Source organism: Ammodytes marinus (genome assembly GCF_949987685.1).
Source record: "Ammodytes marinus genome assembly, chromosome: 10".
Taxonomy (NCBI): domain Eukaryota; kingdom Metazoa; phylum Chordata; class Actinopteri; order Uranoscopiformes; family Ammodytidae; genus Ammodytes; species Ammodytes marinus.
The window spans coordinates 20742165-20758155 of NC_137214.1; the positions used below are offsets into that span (position 1 = coordinate 20742165).

Genomic DNA, 15991 nt, shown 5'->3' on the forward strand with positions numbered 1-15991 from the left:
AAACACATCATTACTCAGGGGGGAGAGAATTGGCCGCCATCAAGGCAAAATTGACATTTTTCTGCCTCTGAGAACCTGTTGCTTTGCGACAAAGCTTCTTTTAATGCGACCCTGTCCAGCTCCCATGAATGGCCTCAGAGGAGCTGAGTGCAGGGCGAGAGCTCTCCCAATGCACAGTTTGCCAAACATTACAGAGTAAACAGAGGTTTTCTCACCATTAACAAGTAAGAGAGTGAAAGGGATATCTCTTAAGAACACTCAAAGCTAGTGCACGGTAGAAGGGGGAAATAATACTTCTAATAATACTACAGTCTCCGAGGCATTTGTCAAATTAAACCTTAAATGTTATACAGCTCGGCAGTTATTTATGGAGTGCTATGTCTGTATTTTTTTGCATAATTTCTTCCCCATATGTCACGGATAGGGTTTGTCGGTCTGCAGGCAGGCAACTTAAGCATATTGACTGACACACTGTGCTGCTTTTTCTCATATTTTAAGGCCTGTGGTGAAATTTAATAAAGTGATTTGCCTCTCTTTTTTTTTGCTTTTATTACAATGGTGCTTTTATTTGCTGTGTTTTTGGATATTTAGAAATCCCTATTAAGCAGTGCATCTGTGGACCATTTAGAGGCTGTTTTCTATTGTATGGTGACACAGCAGCACCAGCAGATCATAACCAGAGTGGGAGGTGATAGACATGCATTGGCAGTATAACAAGTTGCCCATACAACAAGTCTATAATGTTCATACATGAGCCATATAAATATGAAATATGACTTTGGAAACATGTTTAAGAGCACATGCTTCACATACAGCCATTACACAGTGCAAGCTTATTCAAATAGAATATAAAGTCATGAACAGCTACACCGAGTTATGACCAAACTAACTTAGTGAGAATGTGATATATTAACAAGAGAAGGGGAGCAAATAAACATCATTAAAAAGTGTATCTTGCCAGGCTGAGGCACTAATCATCCAACCCACACCACCTTTTGTAACCCACCATATTAACAAAGCTATTTACCCAAACATTCAGATCCAACAATAGTTAAAGTGCTTTAGGGAGTGGAAAAGAGAAAACAGGCGATAGGAAAAAACTGTGCAAGACCGCATTGTTACTGCAACGTTTTTTAAGAGCTGATCCAGAATGTTACTGCTCTGTTAAAGTTCATTTCAGGAACCTGATATTTTTTTTGGCTAAGACTTGTGTTGCTGCTAGACTGCAGACTGGATGAAAGCTTCAGAAAGGGATCAATGTTTGTAGAGGGCTGCATTTGTTCTATTTGCCTCTTATGCCAGATATACATATGCTCAGGTTCAATGTCCTTTGTTGTTGTTGTTCAAAACCTCTTGGCAGACTGGAGATGGATATATCATTATTAAACCTATCAAGGCGGGGGGGGGGGGGGGTTAGAGGGTTGACACACCAGATTCATGGGAGCCATTTAAAAGAATAAAAGATCCTGAATTTACATAGGGACGACCATTAAAATTATTTATCTGCTAAGCACTCACTTAGCCCCCCCCCCCCACACACACCAGCCAAAAGTCCATATACAAACAGCATAGCTCTATGGAGCTATGTGCTGGAGGCTTGTGAATGATATGGGATTTCTATGCAGCCGTATCCGCCGTAATAGGCATGGGCCAAGGGATTTACTGTGCCTTCTCTTTAATAAATGTGACCAAACACGGTGCATGTCAATGTGCCCTGAGGACGCTCTCACCACCACACGCAGACTCACACAAACTGGAGGCGACAGACAAAACACGCAAATACAAATGCAAAAAGTCACACAAATACAAAAGTATGATCATGTAAAAAAACTGAAGAATTGCAGATTTAAATCTATGCTTAAATACAACCTTACACAAACTGTCACAAAAGTAAGTTCTGAATGGAGTATCGCCACATTTTAATCTGAATGTTTTTAATACATTTTGGTCAATTCTTTACTTATACTTTCATTCTGATAAACTTGAGGGTCTACAAAACACCAAAACCCAGGCATGTTAAAGTGAGAACACCTAATTAAGGTGAAATGTATGCTCACTTAAAATAGTATTGTTTACGGATTGATAAGAATGCTATCAAACTTCTTGGTTCTTATAAAAGGCTTATCAGCAGGAAATGTCTGACCAGCTGCTAGATACATAAGAACATGTTTTGTTTTCAACTACAGTGGCCCACTTGAAGCCGTTACAGTAACACTTTGTGGTATAAGTATTTTACTGTGTGACTGTGGCTCTGAGGAAATCTAATTGTTTCACATTCTTCTATGAAAGAACGACGTGTTGCTAAGCATTGGCTTACAAATCTGATTTGCCTGCAGCTGATCCCACATGTAGGCCCGGCATTGAGATCAGCCTCAGACACTGAGGTCCCTGATGTTTCCTGCTTTCGGCGCAACTATTTAAATCAGAAATGCTACTGACGGCTTTCCATAAACAAGGAAGAGACAGACAAAAAAAACTAAATATCCGAGGTCAGATTTACAAGTTTCTTCTCAACAAGAAGCCTTGTAAAACACTGTTAAGCAGCTTGTACGGATGCCACATTTCAGGGGGCTACGCTCAGATTCTCAAATAATGGCATAGGTTTGCCAAATTCAGCTGTTCTTCTGAGCCACAATCCATTATGGGAACCACCACCCGGTGAGCTCTTTAGTTTCCATCCATCTCATGACAGATTACGGTCAGCACAGCAGCAGAGAGGGACCTGAAGCTATGCTCAGGCTGCGATTAATGACTTTACCTTCACTGAAATGACTGAAAATGACCCAGGAGGAAGGGCACAGACACACAGCACGATAAACATATGTGGAAGTTAGTCAATGATTCATCTACAGAACAAGTTTAAAAAAAACTTAAACATTTGCTGATCGTAAGTTATGCAGCACTCACAAAATGATCTCTTATGCTCATGATGATGTTTGTAGGGAACAGTGGCTGCTTTCAGGACTCTGACTCGGCTTTCATATAAACACCAGAAATGACAACATACTTTTTGATAAAAAGATAGCTTAAATCCTCGTCTGGCAGAATAATTATCTTACAGACTGAGGGCTTAGGGTGATATATCCTCCTGAGTATATTTTTCTCTCTCTCTGTTACATGGTGATGGAGAGGAACTAGTCAAATACGGCAGCACAGGAAGATAAAGGCAGACTTTTTAGATGTTAAGATGAATGTCTGCGGTTGAAAATGGGTCATGGTAGACAGCAGACTCGGAGACATGTCTGCACCATCCACCTTCCTACCATATCCTGCCAGATAGCGCCTGGGACAACCATTTCCCTTCACTGTCTCAGCCTAGGCCTAAAAAATGTGAGAAAATGCTTCTGGGTAATTTGGCCTGTACTATGATTATGGGTTTTTTGATATTTTGATATTCGACCCCAAATCCCTTTTTCTGCCTCTCGCCGACATTGTACTGAAATGTCCTGTCAAAATATTTTGGAATTGTTTTTAGGGTTCTAAATATGGACTCCTTGTGAAGCGTACTAAAAGGGATCGAATCCTAATTAGTATGTTCGCTTGTTGAGCAACTTTGTCCATGTGGCGCAAACCTCTGAACAGTATTTAAAGCAAGAAAATAAGCAAACCTTGATGAAAAAATACACTTTATTTTGTTACCAAGGCTTGAGGCTATGTGAAAATGTCACACTGTTACACAGTGTTTGATTAATGTACTCTTGTCATGAAAAGTTGCCTTCCCTAAAATGTAAAAATCTGTCCCACAAATATGCAAATAATCCACTGACTGTGAACACTAAACAAGGTACAGTACACTCAGAAAGGGTGTTAATGTAGAACCATCTAATGTTTTTCAAAAACGAGACACTCCATGCAACATATGTCCCAATTCTCACCAATGCTTGTGCACAGTCAAAAATACACAGTGTTATGAACGGTCACATGGTCAGTCCAGGAATGAAACAGAACCACCCTCAGACCATGACAACTGTGCCAGAGCAGCTCAGGGAAACATATACTTAACTGGGATACCATGTGATTTGGCAGCAACGGGGATACGCATGTTCTCCTTTAACTGCACATTAACTGGCCTCTATGCAATAACAAGTTAACCTTTTATCTGGCTATAACAAGCTCTGCCGCTTTATCCAAATAAACAGAGGATGCTGTTCAATCGAACCCGCTGAAATGACTTCTGGGGAATGAGTCAAAAAAACACCCACAATTTGCAAGCAAAACTCTCTCGAATGTTTAGGGTATTGTACCACACAGAAAGAGAGCTATGAAATCAAAAGGCTGTTTGTTGACATAGCAGTAAGTTTATGAAAAATATTCATTTTCAACTGAGTTTTGTTGGCTGAAATATGTTCCTAACTTTGCAACAACGTCTGTGCAAGGACATTGTACCCAGAGCTCAGTCCTCACCAGATCATGGCCGATTAAGCTTAACAAGTTGAACGCAGCGCAAGTTCAGACATAAACAACTGCATAATAGTGCAAGGCTAGCATCAAATCCTGTCACAGCTGCCCTCACAATTCAAGACTTCCATTGTCTTACCTGAGTCGGTGGCTGTAATCAGCAGGATGTATTTCCCCTGAGCCTCGCGGTCCAGGGTCTGGGTCACGCTCAGCTGGCCGCTAGATGACAGACTGAATGCACCTTCATCACCGCTGAGCATGTAGCTTAGCTGGCCATTGGCACCTTGGTCGTCATCTCTGGCAACAACCTGGAAAACACAAAAAATAAGCTTATAAAGGGATTTCTGTGGATCAAACGTATTGAGAAAATAAATATGTATTTTTCCTTTTCCAGAAGAGAGAAACAGTTGGTCTGCAATTAATGGAACAACTGAAGAGCCAGAGAGACCTGTGGTGCGGTAATAATACTCAAGTACTGTAGTTAAGGGGTCATTATGAAGTTTGTTTATGCTATTTTATACAACCAATCCACTAGATTCCAGAGGAAATTTACTTTTTAATTTACTTTTTTTATCTGGCTGCTTTAGTAACTAGTTACTAAATGACCTTGTCTAAACTAAGTTGCTTTCCATCACTGGGATCAAACTTGTGCTTTTGGGCTATATAAATACACTAGACCTGACATTTGAGAAATTGTCTTAAAAATCCCATATCATGCAATTTGGTTGAGCAATCTTGTCAGACAACTTCTCAATTGACATGACCAAGTATGGCTTGGAGTAACCCAGTACATCCACCATCCTCCCTGAGTCTTTACACTGAGGGAGCTGAGGGTTAATTACCATTACAGTGTCGAGCGGCACTATCAAGGTAATTGTTGAGTGAAGGAAGATCATTACTTTATTCACTTTGTCGAATCAGACTTTCTAAGGAGAGCCACAAAAAGAAAAAAACAGAAAGTCAGACATGCGTCCTCTACTCTAGGCTGATAGGGTATTTAGGGCTGACATTCATACAATGGTTTCTGACTATGCAACTAAAATCCAGTCTGATTTACCCCTGGTGCTGCAGCATTAAACTACCACACTTCACTGGTGTGCCCAAATGCATTGTGGGCTCCCCAGCCCACCCTGCTGTGCATGCCACAGACAGGAATAACCAGGTTAGAATACCGATGTGTGTTCTTGTGTGGCAAAACCCACCAGGTCTGGACTCCTTCCACTACATAACTGTACCCTCATTTCCTGACAAGGTAGACAAGCAAAACAAACTGGAATAGCGACGTCACTAGAAATCTATCCTTCCCGTCCATTTTTTATATATGGCTCATTTAGTCATCAAGGGGGTGGGGATGTTAATTGCCTTGTCAAGCAATTTAACCCAGTTTTATATTTCTGTGAAATCCTGTAAAGCCCTAATTGTGCAGGACAAATTGCAGTCATATCATTCATTTATCATTTCTGTCAGATATCTGTCACGGCCTTTAGCAAAACAATACCACCATGTTAAGTGGTTAGTGCACTCACATACCTGCACTTATTAACTTAGTATTACTACAAATTTGGTTAAGGCATTAGCTTATATAAGGTATTCGAACTGTCTTGAAAAAGAAACTGCTTCCTTTCACTCATTGGGCCCTGTCTGTGAATGTTAATGACTTTAACTGACTTCTTAAGTTCTAATGCATGTCTTGACAAGAGACAACAAAAACATGCTGACCTGCAGAATGTTTTTTGGTAGGTTCTCCAGGTTCTCCTGGACATTGACAGTGTAAGGAGAGAGCTCAAACAAAGGTGAGCAATCGTTGACGTCCAACAACACAATGTTGACTGTTGCTTGGTCCACCCTGGGACTGCTGCCTCGGTCCGCAGCTTGGACCACCAGCGAATAGGATGAACGCACCTCACGGTCCAGCAGCTTGGCAACAGAAATCACCCCTGTGACCAAATCAATTCTGAAATCAGCATTGGTGTTGCCTGCCGAGATGGAAAATCGAATCTGCCCATTGGTGCCCTCATCCGCATCACTGGCAAACACCTGGATGACATCGGTCCCAGTCAAAGTGTTCTCCTCGATCTCAATGTCGTAGATATTCTGTGAAAAGCTTGGCGTGTTGTCGTTGACGTCCAGAACCATCATAGTCACATCCATTGTTGAAGTCATAGGCGGTTGTCCTTTATCTGTCGCCACCACTGTGAGGGTGTAGTTGTTAAGCTCCTCACGGTCCAGTTCCCCGACTAACCTGAGATCTCCATCGATGGTACCGATGCTGAACTTGCTACCGAAGGGTCCCCTGAGGGAGTACTGAACGTAGCTGTTGGGTCCACTGTCAGCATCTGTGGCCTTGGCAGTGAAGACAACAGTGTCCACCGGTGTGTTCTCCTGGATGTAGGTCATCTTCTGAGAGGTGAAGGTCGGCGCACAGTCGTTGACGTCCAGAAGAATGACCGACACCTGTGCAGTGCTGGTGAAGCGGCTCATGGGAGGAAGAGCCAAGTCGTTGACTGTGATCACCAGATTGTAGAAGGATTGTGTTTCTCTGTCTAAGGCCTTCTTGGTTTGGAGGACTCCATCCTTGGTGATGACAAAGTGGCTCTGGGGATCCCCAGACGCAATTCGGTACAGAAGGTCGGCATTTGGACCTGGAAGACAATATAATGATTTCTGAATTATATCAAATTTAGATTTCTGTAACAGTGAATTCTTCTTAAGCTACATATACTGGGTGCATCAATCAAAGTTCCAAAAGTCAATGAGATGTCACTGTTTAAGATAATGATTATTTTCATGCATGAATGCTGGTAATTTAAAATTGTGAAATTTAAGAAAGCCTAATCTTAAAGATTGTTTGTGTTTTTATGCTTAAGAAAATGACATAAACTAGTGTAAATAGTATTAACAGTATTTAATCATTGAAATAGTTACATATTAATTACCATTAGAATTTTGCTCCCAGAGTTCAATATGTTATTTTGTTATTTTTAAGGTAAACAGGAAGAATCTGCAGAACTGAGATACTGTCCCCTACTATTTTTTTTCTGAGGGTTAGGGTGTATTTTTAACTCAATATTGTGTTCAGTGTCACGTTGCCAAAAATAAATAAATCCCCAGGGAAGTATTTCATATCACCTTGAATTAGAAAAATAGCCAGATAACAAACCGACAGCATAGCATAATTAAGGTAAAATATGATTTTTTTTTAACTTATATCTATTGTTCCAGATGCAATTGTTAAATATACTGTGTGTCTGAATTAAATTCCTATGTGCGTTATCTACATCCATTTCCACACATTGTGCATGAGGAACAGCTGGAACTCTTGAATGCTACGCTTGTCCTCCAAGCTGACAATCCATTCATGTAGCATGACAGATTACTATCAAAAAAGAAACACCACTGCAAACCACTTCCGAAAACTGATAATGTGGTATGTGCCATTTTGGAAAATCCCTCACGACTGAAACGTTTATTTAAATGAGATAATTAAGGTTTGACAGAGTGGATAGATGCAGTAAACTATCTAACCTTGAAATCTGGCCTAATCCGCAGCACTCCCGTGGAACTGGGGGTTACAATGAGCTTAAATTGAGCGTCTGTAATTCAACTCAACGGGGTATTCATGTGGAAAGCTTCGGCACCTTCCCACACTCCAGTGTGTATTTACAGTACACAAGTAATCCTTTATCAAATGCTTGAGTGCTACTTCCATCCGAGTTTTGGCTATGCTGTCTAGAGACAAAGTCTGGGGGTCAGGGGTCAGGGCTTAGGAAGTGCTAACAATGGCAGCGTTTTATTTTGACAGTGGATAGCAGCAACTATATATCTGAGTGGACGACGCGGTCAGATTATGTGGACAGTGGAGAAAGAAGCCAGACTCTGGTTGAGAACTAGGCAGCGTATTTCCCAGGAATGTAGGTCACAACAACCACATTAGGCCACGGTGAAACGGTAATTACAGCAGAAGCAAGTAGTGGTGAGTTTTCAAAAACCACACAGCACTTCACAAACACGAAACCCATCACCTGAAATGCATAAATAACTAAACCCACTATATGAAATGGTTAAAATGTATTTCATCAAATTGTTCATGCATAAGGCAAAATAAAAAAAAAGAGAAATAAACTGTAGTTTTGAGAGCTTAACAAAATGGCATGCCTACATTGAATTAAGCTGCTATTGCTAACTCACCCTTTTTTATACAGTTTAAGAGTATGTTACTGATTAAATACCTCTCACAGAACTGGTTTATTTAAAATATATTGACGACTCTTGGATACTTAAGCAGGGTTTAACTGGGATTGAACTACATTTTAAAATATTTAGTAATGGCAGAAGTCATCTGAGATCCTGTATAGAATCAAAACAATGCCAACATTGATACATAGTTTTTGTGTGATTTTGTCCGATGAGTAAGACTAAGGTTTGTTAAATTGTCAACTACGCTTACAATTATTAAAAAATATAAAAATAAAAAACAACGCAAGAACAATAAAACTTCAATTAGCAAATTGATGAAGGATATGACTTTCAGGAGGTGATACTTATACACAATCACAACCTACATACAGTATATAGGGGCAGTACAAATAAACTGCAAAAATATTCCAGACACATGTTTTTATTACCATCGTCAGCATCACTGGCGCCGACAGTGACGATACTGGATCCTGGTGGGAGGCTCTCTGAGACAGACGTGCTGTACAGGCTGGTGTTAAAGATGGGTGGGTTGTCGTTCACATCCAGGACATTGAAATACACTCTGACCGTGCTGGCCTGCCCGCCTCCGTCCAGAGCTTTGGCTGTGAGTATATAGTACTGCTGGGCCTCGAAGTCCAGCGCACGCGTCACATTGAACACTCCAGTCACTGGGTTTAACAGGAACGTCTCGTCCTCATCATCCTCCTCCAGCAAATAGGTGACCTCACCGTTCACCCCTGAGTCAGAGTCGCTGGCCAGGATCGCAGCCACAATGGAGCCTGAAAGAGTCACACACAAGGGTTGTAACATAGAGGAGAAGTAAGATTTTATACAGCCTTGAAGAACACAATAACTTTTATATATCTGCAGGGGGCTGTTTATTTATACCAGTGACTCAGTGATTGCTTGGCCAGTAAAATAACAGATTTTTGCTTATTTACATCTCACCTGACATATTGTTTTTTTTGGAACCAAAACTGCTCCAACCATCGGTGCTAAAATTGGTGGTGTGACTTCGAGAAGAAGTTACTGGTACAACTGAGCAGGCAGCTAATTTTGAAGGGGATTTTTATTAGTGCTTTATGTGAATTGATGGTTATTAAATCCTCACAAGACATTTTTTTTTGTTTCTTGCTTTCCTAACGCTCTTGTCTCTTTCCCTTGATTGAGGTGATGACAGAGATGAAGAAGCTGAGCCAGACAGTTGTCAGTGTTCTTGTAAATCCTGCCGGTTGCTGATAGATTTCCATATAAATCAGATATCCTTTACTGTCCCATTGACATATTAAACCTTTCCCCTAAAGAAATATACAGAGGATTTGGGAGAGCTTCATAAAAAAAAGAAAAAAAAGAAGAAAAACATTGTTTTATAAACTGCTGCAAAGAAGCTGCTCCTAATAATGTGAGGCTCTTGATGGCCTTAACAGAGCAGAAGACAAAACATTGCTTCAGCAAAATCTTCTACTCTATGTCTAAATTCTATGCATGTTTAGCATGTTTTAGTTTTCAATTGGATGGATTAACTAAGACCTTACCCGATGCCATGTCTTCAGGGATGTCAAAGGAATATGTTGCACGGGAGAACTTGGGCGTGTGGTCGTTGACGTCCTTGACGGTGATGTTGAGCCTCATGTCAGACGACTGTTTCCCATCGTCTGCGCGCACCAGAAGGGAATATTTAGAACGGCGCTCCCGATCTAGCTTCTTGGTGGCCATCAAATCACCAGACTCAGGGTCAATCCGAAAGCTGTCATCGGCCCCACTGATGATGGTGTACGTCACAAGAGCATTGGGACCCTGAAGGTAAAGACAGGATGTTTTTGAATATTACAGGTTGTATGAAGTCAACATTGGTGGTGCTTACATGTTCAATGTGTCTAAATAACTGAGCTCAGCTAAGGTGCCAAATAAAACCCAAATTAAGTCGATACGTTTTCTAGAACACTGTTCCAACCCTCTTTCTCTCAGGATTCAGGGTGAAAAAAACATCCAGTAGGTTGGATTTAAATTTGAGTTCTCAGGTCATGGATGGGAAGAGCAACACGCATCAAAGAAAACCAGGGAGGAAATTAGATTGTCTACCACACGTGCTAGCATGTCACGTCTCCAGAAATCGGACAACCTACTTGTCCAGCATGAATGAATCCCTTCACGGTTACTTATTCACAGAGACACTCCTCAAAGGCTTGTGTTTGCATGCAATAAAGCACAGATCAAGATGAAGACATCAAGAAGAAGAAGAAGAAGAAGAAGAAGAAGAAGAAGAAGAAGAAGAAGAAGAAGAAGAAGAAGAAGAAGAAGAAGAAGAAGAAGAAGAAGAAGAAGAAGAAGAAGAAGAAGAAGAAGAAGAAGAAAAGGATGAATAACCTGCACAAACATAACACAAACTTAAAGGGTATTTGAAACACAAACTCCAAACTATACTAAACTAAACTAAACAGACTGGAAAAAGGGAGACCACTTTTTTATTACTGCAAAAAACTCTATCTTATCAAGTCATTTCTACTAAAGAATATTTTTCCTGCATCAAACTTAAAATCAACTTGTTTCAAAATCTTGAAATAATAATAATAATAATGGAGGATTCAGCAGGGCTTTAACTCCCAAAATGTAAACACACAAGTTACATTTAAGTGCCTTTAAATCACATTATATAAGAACATTTATAATATGTAAGGCTGAACAAGAAGAGGTCAGGTCACGCTAAACACAGGAGGTAAACACAAAAAAAGAAACACAAGAGCTGAATGGCGATGGTCTAGTGAGACCTGCTCGGTCTTTGAACTATTGGGGGCTATAGTGTTCTTCTATAAATGCAGCTAATAGATCCCCTGTTACCTTGGACAAGTACAAACGCCATGACACATGTGATCGCTTTAGTAAGCGGCTTTGGAATAGGAGAGGAGGACTGAATGTGAAATGACAACTGAATGAGCCTGACGACAGACCTTGACAGCCATATTTGTGCTGGGGACAATGAGAGATCAGACAACTGTCTCTATCTGTGTCTTCTGCCAAAAAGAAAACGCAACATCAAAAAGCTACTGCTATTCAATGAGATGAAGCTCTGGTTACAGCCGGTGAAGAGCCAAGTTAAAAGAGACTCTTTCAGCTATGTCTGATGTTTGTGTGGTGATTTCTTATCCTGCCAGGACAATGGAAAGGCTTTATAGGGAGGCGTTTGCATTAAGCTGTTGCTCTATCTGCATATTGGCACATGTAATATTGCATGTGTGAACAATGGTGCTCACATGGAATATTTTTCACAAACCGTGTGCATGCATTAACGTTGAAGGGTAAAATTAGCTGTGCTTATGTTAGCTTTGCTTTTTGATACAAAGAGAGGCTGTCTCTCACCACGCTTAATCTGTAGCTTTTAGGCGTGCATTTTCTGACCAAGGAAAGGCACATATTAAATATTTTGTGTGGGAACACAGGGGCTATTTTGAGAACATTAGCATCAAGATAAACTCTGTGTTGCTGCCCAGCCCCTGCTAAGAATATTTGCCCGTCTAATGCTAATACTGTTTGTTTAAAATGTTTCCCCCTCTGCTTCTTATGTTGTGGCTGCGTGTTTAGAGGTGCACTTATCAATATGTTTACATTGACACTTGAACTAATGTATCATTTGTATTGTAGATGTTGTTGGTAGTAACACACTCTAACAATCTATATTTCACAGTGTATCATTCTCATTAGCATCACTTCCAGCCATAGCATGTACCTATGAAGAAAAAAGCACTGATATCCACTGAGTGTGAGGCCCCTTCCATACACCAAACTGCTAGTGCTGGTGAAAAAAATAATTTTGAGTTCAATATGATTATTTCATGGTTTAGACCAAAACAGAGCTAGACAGGTGAGAGGAATACTCGACTTTCATTTTCCAGGTGGAAAAAAATGACATCTCCAATTGAATGCTTAATGTTGCCCCGTTCCTGCTGGATATGCAAACAAGCATGACATAAGTGATTACAATAAGAGGGTAACTACAATATGTTCTTGTAGGTATAAAGTCAATACCTAATATGACCTTTTAACACGAAGCACCAGGATTATTTTACATCGAAAATGGCCACAATGTCTGAAATAGCAAAAGCCCAAGTTATTGCAGTTTAATATTCATGCAACTTCTGATAGTAACAATAAGTGAACTGTTTACACTGTGCTAGCATGGCAGCAGTGAGTGATGGAGTAACAAAATATTTGAAGAGGAGATATTTAAGAATTCCATGTGATGCTGGAACAGCTCAGAATACCATTATGTCCCTGTCCAATCTTCAGCAGACTTTGTGCATAAATGTTAATGCACCAACAATTTTTAAACACAGTGGTTGTTCGCCAAAAGCTTCGCGCAGAGTCAATATCGCAAGGCTAAGTTCATGACTTGCTCTTATCTCTTTCCCTAGGCCTGTTTTTATGGCTGATAAAACCGCTGTCTCCTTGGCCTTGTCTCTCATTGCATTACCAGAGACCTGGTCAGGGAACCAGGCCCGGTAAAACAAACTAAAAAACAAGGAGGGCGGAATAAGGCTCTGCTCATCTAAGGACCCTGCTGTCATCAATCAGTTTGCTCCAGATCTGGCAATCCCATCAGCCACCTGGGCCGCAGTCCGGAACCCAACACCCGCAGTTTGCCAATTAATTTTCTGATAGGGTTCAAAGGCGGAGCAAGGTGCAGGGGGTCCATCCAGGCCACAGTCCAACACAAATTATCAACACAGACATAAAATACCTTCACCCTCCTTTTAAGGAACGAAGTCCTCTCGACTATTCCAATCTCTATGGCATCGCAAAACAAACATTGGTAACTAAGATCTTACACACAAACATACACTAATTCACTCGACCCTCTTGACCTTCTCGCACTGTGCAGCTCTCTAAAGACACAGAGGGTTGTTGGAAAAGGGGTGGGGGCTGACCAATTAAACAGTGGCGTTCCAGGGAGCAAAGCAGTAACAGACCGGAGCAGCAGGAAACTCATTTAGCAGATGAGTGGGTTTTGGGAGCACGCAGTCCCAATGAGAAGTCGAGAGGTGCGAAGCAGACAGCGCCGGCAGGGACAGCGAGCTCCCTGTATGCAAAAGCACCGAACAAGCAAGCCAATCATAACACAGACTCCTGGAAAAGCAAGCAATGTGTTGTCACTGAGAGATCAAGGAGATAGCCCTTGAAAGGTACAGATGGCCCGAGCAGCGGGTGCACTGCTGCTTAGTTAATCTGTTAGGAAGAATTCTATTTTCACAACTGTACTGTGTGTCAAAGTGTGTAGAAACACAACTGGTGTGTTTGTGTGTGTGTGTGTGTGTGTGTGTGTGTGTGTGTGTGTGTGTGTGCGTGTGTGTGTGTTAGCCTCTGGCACACATTATTGTTAATTTGGCAGCTACACTTACTGTACTTTCAGAGACCTCACCTAAAACAGCCATTGTTGTGCTTTTCTTAATTAAGAAGCGTTTTAGCTGTGACATATTTCCCACCTAAGTTCAGATTCATATTGATTTTCCTTCAAGTCGATTGCAACCTCTTCCTTCTTTTTGGGGTGGTAATGGGCGTAACAAAAACAAATGCGTAGAAACAGGATTTTAATACCCTCACACATGAATCCCACATGCAGCACTGTTAAATTGGATGGGATCATTATGATGTCTGAATTCAGCCCTTCAGCTGGCCAACAGCTTGCACTCTTGGCTACTCTGCACTGGCTCACACATGTGGCTTTCTCAGCAAGGGCTCCAAATGCGTTCCGTACGCTTAGTGTCAGCGCAACTTAAGTTTCCTGCGTAAGGATGTGGGCAACGACTTGGCTGGCCTCATATCTGGCTACAAGTGAGAGCTGGAATGAAGCAAAGGCTTGTATTTAGCAATCTATTCATGGCAACACACTGAAGTTTGGAGTAAACATCTCCAGAATATGTCATTCCTAAAAAGGCTCCTCCACACTCTTTATAGTGTCACATAGTGTATCTATGCTTTTCCTTTTTATTCAAAGCCCTGACTGATATTTATTTTTCATTTTAAATGATTATTTTGGACGACATCAAGAAGAGTATATGTGCCTGTGAAAATGAATGCTTAATTTTTAATAGAACCCTTAGGTTTCATCTCTTGGAAAACACAGCTGAGGCCAACACTTAAATTCAGATATGAGGAAAAAGTGAACGACTGCACAGTATGATTCCAATACCATATGCTTAACCTTTCAAGATCAAGGCTGTGAATACCTTGGCGCTGAAAAAATAAAAATAATCAAATAATATCACTAAAATCTCCCAAAGCAAAAGTTTGACCTTTTCTCCAGGTCTGAGATTTACAGTCAATATACTTACTATTCCGATAAACGATAAAATGTCAGAAGAGAGACTTTGTACCACATTTCTCGAATTCAGAGAGAAGAGAAGGGGGTAGTCGACAGCTGTGCAATAAAAAAACGTGTGGCCTCATAACTTAACATTAAAGTTGAATATGCTCTCCTTCTAATCTCTCTCTTTACTCTATGGCCTGACTTTCCTTTCATTTCACTTGTGTCCTTTGGCTGGGGCGAGGGACCGCAGACCTTGGAGTTGCAGGGTAGGGCCTGTCTTTTTGCTCACTGCAGGATTTAATGTCCATATCCTGCCTGAAGCAGCTGAAGATGGAGCTTTTCACTAATTGAGAGTGATGCCCGTGATGTAATGTTAACTTTGGGGACCACGTAGGAGCTATCGGAGCGCCAGGACAAAAAAATATATTGCTGACCACTTTCCAATGGGCTCTGAGAAACCACTGGCCTCAACACATCTCGGATAACGTCAACACTACCTGAGAGAAAAGTACAATTCCGAGTGTGTGTGTGTGTGTGTGTATGTGTGTGTGCATCTAGAGGAGAAAAAAGTATGAAGATAGGTTGATTCTAAGTTGAATTTTTTGTGTTTGTGTGACTGAGGAAAAGGGAAGTGGCACCTGTCGTACTATTATTTAAATTTTTATATTTCTAAATAAGTTGTTAGGCCAAAGTGAAGCCCTAGCATCAATCACAATCTTGTTGGGTCCACATAGGGACCTGCAGTCACCCAAGTCAATCTACAAAACAGTTTCTTGTTTAACTCAAATGGCATTTTACAAAGACATCTCAAAACTGTCTACTCTGGTAGAGGTCAAGAGTTCAAATTGTGAAAGCGCTATAAAAATACATCTTTACAGACTTGATTAGTGTCCTACCACCTTCACCTTTACGATAAATACTACAGGTTTGTTTCCCCGGGGCCAGACCGTTTCCTACCATGGTCTGACTGTTGTTTTACTTGCTTTTCTTCCCCTGAATATCTGCAATTTCTTTGGCATGAAAATGGTCCAACATAAAGTTTATACGTCAACATACTGTAGCTCCATTTCAATATCGACAGCTCTGCCGGCCAAA

At 40.9% G+C, this 15991-nt stretch overlaps 1 protein-coding gene across 1 annotated transcript in view; it reads right to left on the reverse strand.

Moving 5' to 3' along the window:
• fat4 (FAT atypical cadherin 4) overlaps positions 1–15991 on the reverse strand; it is a 95206-nt gene that overhangs the window by 29109 nt on the left and 50106 nt on the right. Inside the window, exons 3-6 of the mRNA XM_080035423.1 lie at positions 10131–10392; positions 9024–9374; positions 6118–7040; positions 4538–4706 (exon numbers count right to left, since the gene is read on the reverse strand). Of these exons, the coding sequence (XP_079891549.1) occupies positions 4538–4706; positions 6118–7040; positions 9024–9374; positions 10131–10392 (1705 nt within the window). The remainder of the gene's footprint in view (positions 1–4537; positions 4707–6117; positions 7041–9023; positions 9375–10130; positions 10393–15991) is intronic.